Source organism: Vidua macroura, chromosome Z, assembly GCF_024509145.1.
Source record: "Vidua macroura isolate BioBank_ID:100142 chromosome Z, ASM2450914v1, whole genome shotgun sequence".
Taxonomy (NCBI): Eukaryota; Metazoa; Chordata; class Aves; order Passeriformes; family Viduidae; genus Vidua; species Vidua macroura.
Genome location: NC_071611.1, coordinates 59,345,826 through 59,362,909, shown reverse-complemented (window position 1 = coordinate 59,362,909; position 17,084 = coordinate 59,345,826). Strand labels below are relative to the sequence as shown.

Below are 17,084 nucleotides of genomic sequence, written 5' to 3'. Positions count from 1 at the left end.
ACTGTTCTCATTAATGTCACACGTTAGTGGCAAGGGCCAAGAATGCCCAACAGGACTCATTCTGAGCATGTCCTGGGTAAGAAGTGCTACAGAATGGGGGGGGGGGGGGGAGGGGGAATAGTGTTGTTATTGTTTTGTTTATTATTGTTTTTGTTTGGATTTTTTGTTTTGAGTTTCATTTCTTTTTGGGTTTTTTTTGTGGGTGTGGTGGTTTTTTTGGTTTGTTGTTGTTGTTGTTGTTGTTGTTGTTGTTCTTTGGGGGGGGGGGTGTGTTCACAACCAATCAGCTACTACTGTGATTTTTGAAGTAACATAGATAGCCAGTACCTGTACTTGGTCTCTGTAGACCTTAGGAGCAGTAATGAGAATGAGAAAAAAGCAACTAGTTAGGTGTGATGATCCAAAATGCAATTCTTTCTTGAAAGGAGAGTTCATAATGTCAGAACTTTTAATACCCAAATGCAACTCAAGATTGTATAAAAACTGGAAGTAAAGGAAAACTTCCTGCTGAAACACAGTGAAAACCATAGCTCTGAGGTTCAGGCCACTGCATAGTTTTGGGACGCCTTAAACCTTAAGGCAACAATTTCCTAAGATGGGAAGATTATGGCAATACAACTTGAGTCTTTCTAGGTATTTTCTAGGCAAATTCCTTGTGATCTTTTTAAAACATAAGATTGGTTTTATAGCATAAAGATTGTATTATGACTTTTCTCTAAGTAATGCAGGTACAACCTTGTTCCATTTTGGAAGGTTCCATCACTAACTTATATTTAGGAAGACGAAGCTGCTACTGAAGAGTTATTTTCTTTGGAGAATGAGATATTAGCCATTTCCAGAGAGACTTTTAAAATCTTTGTCATGTAGGTAATAGTAAATCTGCTGTTGCTTAAAAGAATAGAAGTTGTCTGGTTTTATGGGGCTTATTTTTCCTTGGATATGGAAGCTTTGGGATTATTCTGCATTTCCCCAATACTATAAAAAATACTGTGGCGCATTTTCATCTTTTCCTCCCAAGACCCATGGCTTTATTTCACTTCACATACACCTCACAAGTGTATTTTGTATTGGGTTTGCATGGTAAGGTTTGAGTAGTGTGGGTGCAACAGGGTTGTTCTTTCTGAGAAGCTGATCTACCATCTTCCCCTGTGTCTGATGAAGCCCACACAGTCCATCTCCAAGGTGGACCTACAAAGCAGAGCACTTTGTTTTATGGTTCTGGCATAAATTATGTTCCTTCTACTGGGAATTATCCTGAGTAATACATTTTTGCTGACAGTCAGAGGCTGTACAGCTCTCCTGCCAGCTGGAAATTTCCACAGTGCAACGGCTGTGGTAAAAGGATATGAAATAACCCTAAAAGGAACATAATAGTCAGGAGGGTCTATAAGAAAAAACAAATCTAACTGTTACACATGTAGCTTTGCCACTACATATTATTCAACAAATGCTACAAGTTTCACTGCTGGTATGTTTTGTAATAATTTAACTATGGATACTTTTCATAGACAGTTTTGACACATTGTGTCATACTTGCTCACATAAGATTAGGGAAACTGCAAGTCAAGTGCAAGAAGAAGAGATACTACAATCTTGAGGCCCAAAAATTCAAGATGTCCTTAAAAGAGAGATTTCAAGTGAGTTCTGCTATTCGGTAACAGGCATAGACATTGTTTTGTTTTGTTTTTATATAAAAACCCAGTCTTCTCTGTTGCAGTTTAAAGGCAAATTATTAAACTATTTGGTGCTCTTTTCAAAGCACTTATAAGAATTCATCTGATCCCTTCAGTTTGGGTTTCTGAAGTTATATCAGAGGAAAAATGCAAAGAGAGATTTTTCGGGAAAATCTTAATGCCTTTGGCTCCTGTTTTCATGTCTTCAAATTATTATTGATGACTGAATTATGACCATTACTCCTATTATTACAAATACATGTTTTCTTATTGACTTCAGAAAAAAAAAGAAGATAATTTTATTGTGATTTCATCTTAACAATTTTTAGGGACTCCAGCAGAAAAGTCTGCTACTTGAAGTAAGTCAAACATTTTATTTCTAGTCTGTTACAGGTAATTTGTCTGCAAATGTATTGTCAAGACACAGAAAGATCTCACTTCAACTGTTTCAAAGTTTAGGAATCCTACTTTACAAACTCACTGTATGTGATGAGTATGTATGCAGAGTTCATACCTTCTTTTTCACCAAGAGTTTTGAATTGTATTAGCTTTCAGATGAAAGGTAGGCAGGAGAATTAAGTGAGCTGGCAGTTTGCATGAGCAGCTCCCTAAACATCTGATAAAGAAAAGCGTCTCTCCCTGTCACTTACAAAGCTTTCCTCATTAACTCTGTAAGTCAGGGTGATGCTTCCAATAAGCACTTGGTTTTGCATTTTCCACCAGCATACATTTACTTATGAGAACTCCTAAACAAAGAAAACATACATAATTATAGGGCTAGAGGTTTACAAGGTGGCTCACATTTGATGACCTTCTATATTTTCTTCTATTTTCCTTGCTAATGCTATGATTTACATCTCAACATCCAAGTACATGCCCATTATAGGGAGAAAGCAAGCTGTACTTTTCTTAATTAACTGGTAGTTCTATAAACCTTCAGAGGCTGGTATTACTACAGTATTTTGGAGGAATACACATTAATCAGTAGTCAAGACAAGAATAGAAGAGCACAGCCCATGCAAAACTGGAAGTAAATCATGGGGCAATGTTTTTTGCATTACCTGATCCATCAAAACATTTGATGATAGGGTATCTCAGAGATGCCTGTGAACTTTGACAGAGAAGATTGTTAAGGAATACACTAGGAGGTAGCACTGTGTCCACATCAGGCTGTCGTCATACTGCAATGAATCCAGGTTGTCTCAAGAAATCCTTGACATGGGAATTTGATTCCCAGAAATGTATATATATAAGTCAAGCATGTCGAGTTCTGTCAGCTCCAGCTATGATGAGCATTTCCCCTTGTGGAATAAGAATCATCTGGCATGCCCACCTCAGACATACTGGCAGTCCACTACGTAATTAATTACTTCAGTGTTGAGTCATGCCAAATGACACTCCTAAGGGCAACGTGGTAACAGGAACTCAACTGTCAGCAACAGCACTGCATCACCAGTGATGCATCAAGTAATCTTCAGATGACTAATTAACATCTATCATTTTCTTCTTCAGTAATGTATTTGATGAGGCACTGCAAGGTCCAGATAAATTCTGAAACCTCCAATCAGTCATACTGTTTAAACTGCACCTCAGTACCCTGCAGGCACTGTGGTATTTTTATTTCCTCTTGTTTATAGACACAAATTCATTATTATTTGTGAAAGAATAGGCAAAAAGGTTTCAAAATCTCAATTAAAAACTCTAAAAATCATTCCATCTATATGACTACCCTGAAGATCTCAAAAATCTTTGATGACTTTTGATCTCCTTTTTAAAAAATACTCCATTTCTATATTATTATACTGAAGATCAGCATTTAAAGGGGTCCTACTCCTGCATTATCCTCTGTTCAATAAGTTCCTCAAAAAGTGACAAGAAAATTAAACCCTGATATTCAGAACTCTTATAGTACGAGTTATAATAGCTTAATGCAGTTCCAAATATATCCTAATCTTTAGTAAAATGCAAACTCCTTTTCCCTCGCAAAGCTGCCATTTTGTAAGCTGAGTCACAACCACCATGTTAAACAGTGTTGCAGAAATTATTTCCACAGTATATCCTTTAGCCACAGGTACAACCAAAGACAGAAGGCTTGCCAGAACCAAAACTGTCTTCAGATAGGCTGGACTAACACCAGCCAGCGACCACTGCACCTGTGCTCACCCACAGCACAGTTCATCAGCTACAGTACCAGCTCCGAACAGAGCATCAGGAGTGTGACATGAAGACTTCAGAGGACTTTCCCTTTGTACAAACATTTTTGCACTGTGTTGCAACATTGTTTATCTGTCACTCTGCTCACTCCTGGTACTGACAGGTTGTGTCACCACTATGAGAATTCTTCCCCTTATTTTCTCATTATACATCTTCTGCCAGTTCCATCACGTTTTCCTGTCTTTCCAGGATTTCCTCTCACCTTTCAACAAAGAACAAGGCCATTATAAATTTTTCCAAGTGGAAGAACGTTTCCCATACATATGACACTTTCAAAAGCCAAGTTTCAGTTTTCCCCTTCAGAGAGACCCTTTCTGAAGCTAAATCCAAATTACTTATTAACTTCCTTCTATGCACTCTCCTACCTGGTCATTTGCAGTGTGTGCATGGGATATTCCTTGTTCACATCAACTGGCAGGACAACAGATGTGATACTAAGTCAGATGTCATTGCTGTCCTGTTGGGAGAACTTACCTGTCAGTGAAACTTTCAGATAACCTTCAGATCCAACACTTCTGAACATACCTGACAATCTAATTTTCTGCCACTGAACACTTTTTGGTGTTTTCCAGCTTGACAGGACAGACATTGGGTGCCTATCTGCACCCAAATGATTATTTCCTTCATTCCAAGGCAGGGATGGGCAACAACCTCAGAGCTGAATTTTCTCACAGAGCATTTGAAAAATGTAGTTTGAGAATCAAGTTTTTCCATGCTCACTATTGCAAAACAGGCAAAGCACCAAAGCAGATGTGGCATAGCATATTTTCATAGGTTAATGTGTATATATACACTGTTAGTTAAATGTAAAGACCAAGAAGAAAGTACAAAAGAAATCAAACCATCCTAGATCCTGTAAAGACAGTTACTGCAGCTTCAGTTAAGTTCTTTGTACAGCTTAATCAACAGTAGAATAGAAACTGGGAAGGGAGTAACTCTATAAGCATCACTCCACTATGTAAGTCTTTTCATATCAGAGAAAATTCCATCAGATCCAGATGAATCTCTGAATTCTGAAAATGAAAAGAAATTCTAAAGTCTGCAAGTTTTTTCTTTACAAAATATTTACAACAAGGTCACAAATCTGTAATGCACACTTATACATAGTAAATAAGCTCTAACTGTTCATTAACTGTATTGGTGATGGCATTTACACACTTGTTTCTTTTTTGTGGGGAAAAAAAAATTGAACGAAAGCCACCAGGTGTAAGGGTAAGACTCCTTTTGGAAACTCATTGAGAGAATGCTACAAGTTCTTCTTTCAGAAAACCATTACAGACTAGACTTTCAGGTAGATTCTAGATTTTCAGGTAGATTTCCATGTAGCAATAATACTTCCAACGGTCACATAATACTGAATTTCAAACAATTACCCAAAGAGGCTTTATTCCATAAAAACAGGGAGTTATTATATGTATGAAATAAATAACTATGCTTACAGATAGAATTTCTGAATATTTTCAAAGAAATTCTGTTCCTAATACACAAAAATGTGTATCAATACAAATCCCCATATGCATCATCATACACAATGCTAAAATTAACATACAAGGACCTTAAATGTCTAATCAGGGGTTGGAGCAGTTTAAGGGCAAGCACTAGTTTACCATATTTGATTGTATATAATCTCTTGCAGAAACACAACCTTTTAGATCTCTGTTGTTTCAAAATTCATACTTTTAAATTGTTCTTCAAGCACATCAGAAGCTTCATCACTGTCTGCACTACTGAAATTTGTTTCAAAATCCAGCTCATCCTTCAATTTACTGCTCTTTTGGCCATTTTTAGAAGTGTCACTGTCAGGTCTGTCTTGTCCTTTATCAATCCTGTAGAAAGCAAGAAGGATATTATCACCATCCACTTCTGGAATTTAAAAAAGAGTAGAATAGAGGATAGAATATCTTCCTGGCATTCCATCCCAGTATAGGATGGAAGATGGCAGGAGGTGGGAAGAAGGAGCAGAAGGGCAATAAAAGTCCCTAAAGTTACTTCACACTAAATAGGAAGGATATAAAAGAGTAAAGCACAGTAAAGTATGCATAAAATAGTATTCTGTACAGAAAAAACTGTAAAGAAAGAAAAATAAATATTTGAACAGCTTGACCAAGTAAGCAACTGCTGGACTGCCATCACAAACTAGTAAATCAATGTTTTATGTATTATGCTCAATAGAGAACAACCAGTAAAAAAGCCAAAAGCCTGCTAAATGTACTGTGGTAACTGTGCTCAATATCAGTCCTTGTTTAGTTTTTCTGTTAATTCTGATGATTCAACTGAATCATCAAGTGGCAGACAAAATGCAAACAGTAAAGCTTGCACATATTTTATGATGCTCTACATCAAAACCCATTTTGAAGTGCTTTGTTAAGAAGATATACAATTTACCCATTGGTGCTAGAATGTCTTACCCAAATATGACTTTTTTTGTCTCATCCCCACTAACATTAATAAGCATTTTACCTCCGGTTTCACCTGAAGAAAGTGAGGAAAATGACTCCTACTGATTCATGTTGAGATTACTGAGAATATGGGATAAAGTACAACAGCATATTGGCAGTTTCCAAACAAGGCTTATTACAAGGGGAATTATCAATACAGGACTGAAACTATGTACTCTATGAGCTACTTACGGAATCACTATTTCTTCTTGTTTCCCACACTTAGCACAGATTTCTAGTTTACCAGCACATGGTCGACAAATAATATGATAAGGATCTTTTACAGTCTTCTGGAGGCATTTCACACTGTGAAGAGAAAGAAAATATGTTTTAAAAAAATATTGTGGACACTTACTAATCATTCTGTGTTCAAATACAATATATAAAAAAGGAACAAACACTCACAAAATAGGAACAACACATTTTAGGCTGGTTTCAAATTAAACACTCAGTGTTTTATCAAATAGCACTATCAAAATCATTGCCGTTCACCCCCCTCCCTTACTTTTCTCTGGAAAAATTACTAAAACAAGTACTGAAAAAGAAACATTCAATAAAGAACTTTATATTTAACTTGACAGAATAAACATTTCCATTCATTTCAGTAAGAAGTTTTTACTTTAAAATTGCATAACTTCCGTTTTAATGATAAAAGCAGCATATGGTATAAAAAAGTACATTTTTTTTACAAATAAAAAACTTTCAGTTGAAACACTGGAATGACTTTCTCTTGAACTTCTCAGAGTATAAACTGAGTCAGTGCTAGACTTTGTTTTCTATAAACACAAGCCTGCATGGAACAGTATTCTCAACAAACCCAACCTAATAAAGTAGATGGCTTGGGCTATTCTTTTTCAAAATATGATAATATTCTGCAGATCTTGTAATTTCCAAAATTCTGTGGCTTAACATTCAGCTGACATTTCTAAAGCCTTGTATATCTGGAGAACATAACCAGAACAATATACCCCATGTCATGCTGATCTCCTGACAGTAATTTTTAATGCCCTCAAAAGTTGTTCCCAAACATGTCATACTAAACAGAGGCTCTACCAGTGCAAGGCAGATTTATATATTTTTTAAGAAATAGTTTAACTTCTAATAATTAAATACTCAGAAGTAAAGTAGGAAATACTTGTGGTTGTACTAACACTCATAATTTTAAAGATGTTACAAAACTAAAAATAAGTTGAGGTACAGAGAAGTCCTCCATCCCCATCTTTTGCAATATAAAGAATTTTCTTTTTTTTTGTCACATTTTTAATGTCTATTACACTTTTACTTCATCCAGAAGCTTCATTTGTTGAAAATTTTCATAGTCTTGTCCTTTCAGAACAATGGCTCACCCAGCCATTGTACTGCTGGCATAGAAATGATCACCTGTAAAGCTAGAATGCTCTGAGGCACAACTTCCTTATTCAAAAATATGAGGGAGAACATCATATATTCTGTTATAAGCTGCTATTCTAAAATGTCACTTTTTCTACGTCCAATGCTTCCCTGATTTACATGGGGGTTTTGCCTGCTTTCCTCCCTTGGGAAAAAAAAAATAGGATGCACATAGTTATTTGAGAAAAAGTGAAAAACCCAACTTCATCTGTAGTACCCAGAATGCTTATTTTTTATTCAGCAAGCCTTCTACCTAATCATTTGTTTTACATGAAACAGTGAAACTGGTTACTAATACTAAAATACAAGCTACTGTGACAAACTTGGCTGTATTGTGCACCACAGCCCAGCTGTGGTTTCTCTGAGTTCTATGTTTTATTGCTGAAACACTGGTTGTGTCTGCTACCACAGGAGGTAAGGACCTCTGCAACTGAGCAAATAAGAAGGAAGCAGAGAGCATCTCCTTCAGAAAACAAAAATAATTTATATGTTTGTGATAGGTTCAAATATTTATCATCTTTGTTATACAGTTATACAAAAACAACCAATACAGAACTCTGTGCAAACAATGCCAACATTTACTACTTAGGATTATAGGTTCTTACAGAAAAGGAGAAAACATGCTAAGAGGTAATGAAATGCATGTATTGCAAACATTAGCAAAGTACAGAAGTCAAGAGATGTGCAGATCCCTTTAAGACAGATGTGAAACAAGACCTTAGAAAATTGTGACATTCAGGAAGGACTTTTTGTTCAGGCGGACACTGATGGTCTGGGAAACCTACAGGTCCATAGTTCAACCAGTTTTAACAGCAAAGAGGGAAGCAGTTACTTTTCTTCTGTGTCTTCTTTTCAGAAGTTTAAAATAAAAGACTTATGAATTTCAAAATTAACATTGCCTACATGTTGTCATTGCACATTTAAAAAATGTTGCATAATAGCAGCTTCTTCTTCTGAGTTTCCAAAGCCGGAATATTTTCCAAAAGCTCACAAACTACATGATAAACAATAAACAAAAAATATTTTTACTCACCATTTTTTAGGTTTTGACAGCAGTTTGTACTTTCTGAATTTTACTCGCCACTCCAAGATACCTTTGCAATGCTGACACACTCCATCATGAAGCTTAGCATTTATTTTCTGAATAAGTTAAAAAAAAAATCATTACTGACTTCCTGCTGTAAAGAGTAAAATCTTGCTTAGAAAGTATTTTTACCCATCTTATGATTGATACAGTGCTATAAACATGTTTGCTTGATATTAGCATTAAGCCTTTCATATACATTTGTCAAGAGATTTTCTTCAATGGAAACGGTACCTTGAGGTTAAAGACTAGATTATTGTTATTATTATTATTATAAATACTCCTATTATTATTTTAATTATCTTAATAGTGGTACTTCTTTCTGTTATTATATTGCTGAGAATTGATTACCGTAGGTATTTTATTCTTTTCATCTCTAGAATTTTTACAAAATGAATAAAAGAAGAAATAAGCCCTGAAATACACAGCTTTTGTCCAAAGAAGACAACTTACAAAACTTAGCACTTAACTTACTCTTGCTCAAGCTATCACTGTACAACATAGTTTAAATAGTCTCAGGATTTTTCCTCAGATAACAACAAAGTAGAATCCACACACTATTTGTACTCAAATTATTCAATTTCTCTCTAATCCTAGCCTTCTTTCATGGAAAACATTTTTGCTCTCGGCACCTAAGATAAAATTTTTTAAATGGTAACTTAAACCATGGTATATTTTCGAGACAATGAAAAAATTACCTTAATATCTCCTACAATATTTTGTTTAGCTTTCTCAGAAATATAAAATGTCAACTGGCCAGTAGTATTTGCACAAGAGAGGTTATTCTGAGATGGGAAATGGTACCAAACCACATTCTTACTTTAAATAAGAAGCTATGTCCTTGTAGGCTCAATCTAATTTTATTTCTTCTCTATTTAGGAATGGCAGCACTAATGTTGTATATCATATGGGTGTTCATATTAATTCCGAAATTTAAAACTAGCAATTTCACAGTTAAAAAATGCATATAATAAAAAAATGTATTTTTTAAGATAGTTTAAAAATGGCTACCATATCAACATTGCATTATTAAAATGGTTTAAAACACATCTACTTCTTAGCATATCTAAAAGGAGTGATTCTGCATTAATCTGGATTACAATTGATGTTATTCTTTCACAAATAAACTGAAAAAAAAATTTTCTTCGAATACAGCATCTTCTGAAGTAATTTCCTGCTTTTGTGACCCACAAGAGCTTCTTACTCCACAAAGCTCTACTTCAATACATAAGACCAAAACAACAAGCCAAGCTTTAAATACACAGTATCTTATCCTATTCCAAAAATGTACATGGCAGAAGAGAAGCTACTTTCAAGTGAAACTATACTCTGGGACTTGTGTTCCATTATCTACTTTTTCATTAAAATTCAATATGAGTTTTCCTATGGTGTGATTAACTGAACGTGTGCTGCTTTCTGGCTGCTTCAGTTAAAAGAAAATTATTTTCTAAGCGATCAAATACAGACTTGACATATTAAGAAGTAGCCAAACAAGGTTTTGCATACTGAATTGAATTCAATTTGCATATTGAATACATAAAGCTGTGGTTCTGATGCATTATGGAGATATTTTTTAAAAAATACTAACAATTGCTTAATGTGCAAAATTTCTGAGAAAAGAAAATCATCAGTAAGTTCCCATCAAGGATAAGAAAAAAAAAGATTCTTTAGGCATGTCAATGATCAAAGACAGACTTGGGAAAATGTGGATCCCCTCAGAAGGGATACAGGATACAGAAGACCTGGTTACCCAGGACATGGAGAAGGCATTTATACAGTGGGATTGAGAGTACCCTCAGCAAGTTTGCCAATGACACCAACCTGTATGATGTGATCAACACACTGGAGGGAAGGGATGCTGTATAGAGGGACCTGGACAGGTCTGAGAGGTGAACCTGTACAAATCTCATGACGTTCAACAAGGCCAAGTGCAAGGTCCTGCACCTGGACTGTGGCAATCCCAAATACAATCCCAATACAAGGTGGGTGGAGAATGGACAGAGAGTACCCTGAGGAAAAGGACTTTGTGGGTGTTGGTGGATGAGAAGCTCAACATGCACTTGCAGCCCATAAATCTGGCCAACAGTGCAAGGGAGGGGATTCTGCCCCTTTACATTGCTCTTGTGAGACACCACATAAGCATTCAGATCTCCCCCAACACAGACTTGTCAGAACAAGTTCAGAGGAGGGCCACTAAGTAGACCACAGGACTAGAGCACCTCTCCTATGAAGGCAGGCTGAGAGTTGGAGCTGTTCAGCCTGGAGAAGGCTCTGGGAAAAACCTTAGAGCACCTCCCACTACCAGAAGGGGGGCTACAAGAGGGCTAGAGAGGAACCACAAATCTCAAACAGCTACTCATCAAGGAATCATATTTCATCTGCTCAGAAGGTCACAAACTGGAAGAAAGACAACAGCTTTAAGTTCTAACTTCCTCCTTCTAAGGGGTACACATAGAGCATCTTCCCCCTCTTCAGCAACCTCCTGTATTTTTTACTCAATTTTGATGCCACAAGTATGGAGCGTTGTAATTAATCATTGGCTCAGCATATCTGAATACAAGAGCCACCAAGACTTTACAATCCTACCAGGCAGTTGTTTTAGAAAGTCAATAGAGAATGATAGATTGATGTAAAGAAAGTGATTAGAGAGTTTAACTTGTGTTTGTCTTTTAGATTTATTTTGCTCAGAAGAAAAAGGCATGATATTTAAATGCTACTATTACTAAAATAAGTTGTTAATTTACTGTGGGTTTTTACACTTAATTCAGCATCTCCTCTGACCAAAATAACCCATAACACACCACTTTCAAAAGCAATGCAAACTTGAAGAAGTAAAGAAAGCTGTCCCTAATGAAAGATTTGAGTAGTCTGGTTTTTTCAGATTTTTGAAAATGCTAAAAAAGCATGTGAGAGAAGTTCTCATAATAAACCTGAAGACAAATTTTTTTGTTTCTCAGTTCCCAGTCAGAATGGGGAAGTCATTAGTAAAATCAAATAAACTCCTCTGGTGTTTACTTTTCCTATTAATATTTACATTTTTATCTATTTTGTATATTGTTTATGCTTTCACAAACTCATATTCTCTTCCTTTTTCTCATTTAATAGCTTGCTTTTCCTTGAGGGTATTAATAAACCCAACAGCCCACATAAAGCCCTGTAAACTTCATTATTCTTTTCCAACTTTTCTACCCAGCTTTTATGCAGGTAGTCAGGGCCTCACACACAAATAGGAGGTAGTGCTTGAAATTAATTTCTTGTTGTGAAAACTACTCCAACACGTTAGATTATGTTTCTGTTGCAGCAGTTTTTCTGGGGTTTTCTTTATGCTCATTTCCCTGTTTTAGTCAATAGCTCTCTCTTTTCTTTAGCATACTTTGCTCCAAGGACAGGTGCAACTCCTTCAGTGCTTACAGTATGTCTATACATTCTCCAGGGAAATTACAGTTATGCAATACAGACATACCTAAGCAGCCTTAAGGTAGGATGCCATGAAATATTTCATGTGCACACTATAAGCACATTCAGTTGTACATTAACGAATCAACATCCTCTGCTCATATAACCTAAGATTAAATCACCTAACAACTTGCCAAAAGCAGTTCAGAATGTATTAAAGTAAACAAATGCACCTACACCTACTAACTTGGCACACAAAATAATCCCTAGCTAAAACTAGCATTAAAGTGCTCACAGGTAGGATGTAATGACAGGGCTTCAAAGAAGCTTCACCATCTGTTTGTAAGCTTCTAATTATGTGTGAACCTATGGGTATTTTGATTTCCTCTACTGAAAGCAGATTCCTTCTACTGAGCACATATCAGTGGTATATTCTGCTGTAACTGAGTGTAAATGTTAATGCCACCCATAAACTTCCTTGTCAGAAACACAGGCAGCATTGCTTCAGTTAGCAAGGCCAAATGCAGCACAAGGATGAATGCAGGATTTCTGAACAACTGAACTCCCCAAAAAAAACAAAACTCCACAGGACGTCCAGCGCATGACTACTAAGCAGTTAAAGCAGGTCATGCAGACTAACAAAGGTGAAACTGAGATACCAGACTTTAGGGTTCCAATACACATTACACAGGCTGAAACTGTCCCCCACAGAGCTTCACTTGCTCACATATTGTACCAGCATTACCTGAAATTCCTTTTTCTACAGATATTTTCTCATCAAGTCTATTTCAAAATTTAAGCAACATATGCATATAGCATTTAAGAGAGCACTGGAAGGATTCTCACCATCTCCCCCAGAAAGAATGGAAAATACACAAAAACACATAAACACACACACCAGACACACCTCCTGCACCTACCCACACATTCTTTCTCTCACTCTCTGCCCCACCTCCAGAGTTGGGTTAGAGTCCAGAGCAGTTGTTATATTTGCTCCTATTCTCCCTACATGAAAGGCTACAACCCAAGACAGAATGTACTTCTGAACCCAGAGTAACAGGAGTGGCTAGAGAGTAGACTTCAGTCTACCAAACTACTCTATGTTGCAGCAAGAAAGTTATCGAAAAAGACTGCAATATGGTTATCTAACAATTCCAGTTGGCCATTGGTTTATCTCTATCTCCCTTCTGTGTTTCAAAATATGATTACTGACTCAGCATTTAAGCTCTACATTCAGCTGTTCTCTTCCTAGTGCTTTCCCACAGTCTAAAGCAGTGTTTCCACTAAAACAAGTGACTTATCCATGCACCTGGCTGAAAAAGTAACTGACATTAACACTGTGGTAAAGCTGAGGTTCAGAGGTAATAACCCCTGAAATTTAGGGAAATGTGGATTATCATCTTAATGAAAGGAAAGAAATGGAGAAACCAATCAGTCATTTGAATGTAAATATGAATCACTTTGTGGTTTACCATCCTACTACAATGGAATTCTAAATGATATTTGGTTTCATTTCTAGAACTACTGCAGTTTCCATGATGACTTATGTAATATACTTTACATAAAACATATATTCATATAACATAATGTATATTCCTCAGCTCGGTGCTGCGAAGAGCTATTCTGGAATATACCATGTAATGCAAACACCAATAAACAAATTCCAAGATTCAATAACTAACAAGACAGTGTCATACCCTGTCCTGGCTATTCCTTCTTCAGGTTATCCTAAGATGCAAACTTTTCCAGCACTGTTGTAGTTGTTTCACAAATACAGTAGAGAGACAGTGTACTTTGTTGCAAAGATGTTGCACCTCAACAAGCCTCAAGAGCAATGCTGTAGTAAAGACTCATCATTAGAGCAAAGACAGATAGATCTTCTAGCATGTTCTCAAGTAATCATGTCTGCAGCCTCTAAGATTAGAAAATGGATGACACAGTCATTGTCAGACAAAGAGCACAAAACATTTAAAAAAACCAAAAACCAACTGGATAATGTAAAACCAAAAACCAACTGGATAATAATAACCAGCAGAGAAAAGTCAAAATATTATTAGATCAATTTCCTCTGCAGATACTGCTTCAGTATTGCTAAGAGAAATAGCAATAACACCACAATTAACTACCTCAACTCCACCCACTGTACAACCTGAAGCTATTGTAGTAAATATTCAACATTGTTAATGCAGTGCACAATTGCAGTAGGATCCAAATTTTAAGCTGATAAGCATTTTGCAGTCTTTGAAGATAGCACTGCATTGGACAGTGTACAACAGTAGACAGGCCAAATACAAAACCCCCCCATATGTTTAACAGTAATTTACAGGATATCCATTCTCTTTGAGGAGCTTTAAGCATTCTTTTGATCTACTGAGCTAATGAGAGGTAGAAAGGAGTATGCCCCATTCCTTTATCAGTCCCTATGATAGAATTTCTATGATTTCTTCCTTTTCCTCATCATACCTTGAACATCCATGATATATCTGATCATCCAGGACTGCAAAAGACAAAGATGCAAAAGTGTCATCATTCAGCATAGTCCATATCTAAACAATGACATTAATCGCCACTTAATCTTTGCTAGTCTAACTTCTTTAAAACAGCAAAATGGGGCTAGCATCATTATAATGACTCCTGTGTGCCCCTGTCCTGGTTCTGGCTATGCCTGGGTTAATTTTTCCAGGCTAGGACACTAAGGTTATTCTACACCACATCACATCATTTTGCAGGAATGGGGGGAGGGTCCCTTCCAGGTCACATAGCATGGTGTGGTCTGGTACTGCCAGGGGTCCCACATAGTGAACACTTGTGTGTGAACCATCTCTTCTACACTATTGTTCTGACTGTGTCCTTATTTCATTTCCCGTTTCCCGTAAATTGTTCTTATCTGAACATGTGATCTTTGCCTTTTGTGCCTCCAGTTCTCTTCTCCAGGGCTATGCAGGGAGAGAGGTAGAGGGAGAAGTGAGTGAGTGGTGCATGGTTTAGAGTGTTTCAGTTGGAACACTAAACTGGGGAATATAATTCCTAAAACACAGCAGTACCTTAGGACTTGAATTTGTACATGACAGGATGCCCTAAGAAAAAGAGATGCATCCTTTCCCCTTACCAAACATTATCTAACCCCAGAATAGGAGGCACGTTCTTCAGGATGCTACTTCCACACACTCAGCTCTCTCCATAAACCAGCAGGCACAGAGAGGAAAGAAATAATTTGCTTGAAATGGAAAGAAAAGAGACAAGTTGATGTCCACAGCAAACCTTGGCCACATTAAAAAAAATATATTTTCTTGAGTGCATGATATTGTGTAGCCAGTTCTATAGGATATAAATTATTTCAAAGGGAAGAAAAACAGAAAAAACAGTCATGTGGATATTAAAGTGATTATTTCAGTTACAAAACTGATATACCAGAATTCAGTTTCTCTTTGAAAACTTTTTTGATAGACCTGGTCTCTATGACATTTTTTGTGTGAATGTTTGTACCCAGATAGAAAATACTCTTCTATCAGAGGTCATGCAGTGACTCACACAACAAATAATACTGTCACTGCTTAGAATCCCAGGAAAGCAGCCTGTTCAACTTGCAGAACCAGTCCTAAAAAAAAAAAAAACAACCAAAACAAACTCACAAAAAACCCAAACATCCCTCTTTGGCATCAAGGCTTTAATTGACTACTTTGTTCCCCTCCTCCCAGCTCTTTTTGACAACCCAGGCAGGTTCAGTAAAAAGGGATATTGATATGACAGCAATAGCACCAGATAATCTCTCCTAGATTATTCATCCTCTGTTTTGTCTTAGTCACCTTCTTGGTTTAGCATGCAAGATGAAACATCCCACTTTGGTGGTGTTACTGCTCAGACACACCACGTGTTCTTCAGCCCCTTCCACATATTATGTTACCAAAACTAAAAGCACAGAGCTTATTTCAAGAATATATTGTAGACCATTTCCCCTTCCCTGCTTAGAACCAAAAAAAGACAAAACAGTCTTCTTGAACAACAGAGGGAAGATGATAACTTTTGTAGCAAAAGTGCTGATAGACTAGCCGAACACACCTTTCTATCTAACTTACCAGAAGAGCTGCCTTTTGTAAAAAATAAATTGAAATACACATGAAAGTTATCTCAAAAGTATGCCGATTGAAGCTAGGTACTTATGTGTAATGGGGCAAAGTTGTTCAAACAAAGCTCTCAAAACACCAAGATTTCTGAGTTATGACCACATACTCACAAACCTTAAGAAGGCCAAACACCTTTCAAGAACTCATATGGATAATGCACCACTGAACATTTAATTGCTGCACTCACTGCACAAATGTAAGCCCTTTAAGTCTTCCTTTTATAATTCTTTGGCTTAACTAGGTCCTTTCAAGTCATAAGTATGATTCAAGTCTCACACTACACATTTGCTTACAGTGACAACTGTGTGAAACATCTCGTTACGATTCTCTATTAGCAGCACTGTGCCTGGTGTGGGCGGATCCGGGCCTGAGGTATCTCCATCCCTAAAACGGTCCCTCGGCATCCACTGCCGCCTCACTTCGTTCGCGATCCCGAAGCCTATCAGGACCTGGTACCAGACCTCACAGGGACAGGGTATGGCTTCAGAGACCGTAAGGGGACATGTCCACGCTTTCGGCAAGAAACCCTTCCCACCGCTCCAGCCCCAAGTGCTCCATCGCCTGCAGAGGGGTGGCTTCTGACGCCGGGACAGCCCCGCGTCCCCCGGGCCGGCCCGGGCTCGCCCCCGCCTACCTTGCGCCGGGCACTGGTGTCGTACTTGTCGTTCTTGAAGGCGCGCGCGTTCTGGTGGCGCTGAGGCCGCGTGCGCGACACGTTCCCCCGCTCCGAGCTCATCCCGGGCCGGCGCCGCGTACGCCGGAACCG

The 17,084-nt window shown here is 37.4% G+C and overlaps 1 protein-coding gene across 5 annotated transcripts; it reads right to left on the bottom strand.

Moving 5' to 3' along the window:
- Window positions 1-226: 226 nt before the first annotated feature.
- CZH9orf85 (chromosome Z C9orf85 homolog) lies at window positions 227-17,079 on the bottom strand. 5 transcript variants are annotated; one of them, XM_054002923.1, is made up of 6 exons: window positions 16,953-17,019; window positions 15,726-15,792; window positions 14,658-14,691; window positions 8,748-8,854; window positions 6,518-6,631; window positions 5,247-5,713 (listed from the first exon to the last, which is right to left on the bottom strand). In XM_054002923.1, exons 3-6 carry the CDS (start codon window positions 14,664-14,666, stop codon window positions 5,536-5,538), a joined length of 408 nt encoding a protein of 135 aa, XP_053858898.1. In that variant the 5' UTR covers window positions 14,667-14,691; window positions 15,726-15,792; window positions 16,953-17,019; the 3' UTR covers window positions 5,247-5,535. The 5 variants fall into 5 exon arrangements, with proteins under 5 accessions (XP_053858896.1, XP_053858898.1, XP_053858897.1 ...); XM_054002921.1 differs by lacking the exons at window positions 14,658-14,691; window positions 15,726-15,792 and adding an exon at window positions 227-4,900 and having other exon boundaries at window positions 5,533-5,713; window positions 16,953-17,079; XM_054002922.1 differs by lacking the exon at window positions 15,726-15,792 and having other exon boundaries at window positions 16,953-16,992.
- Window positions 17,080-17,084: the final 5 nt, after the last annotated feature.

Coding starts and splice junctions, on each gene's coding strand:
- CZH9orf85 (XM_054002921.1), bottom strand. CDS start 17,054: ATGAGCTCGGAGCGGGGGAACGTGTCGCGCACGCGGCCTCAGCGCCAC. Junction 8,855..16,952: donor ACACCAGTGCCCGGCGCAAG/GTAGGCGGGGGC, acceptor TAACTTATTCAG/AAAATAAATGCTAAGCTTCA. Junction 5,714..6,517: donor CAAGAAGAAATAGTGATTCC/GTAAGTAGCTCA, acceptor TGCTTTCTACAG/GATTGATAAAGGACAAGACA.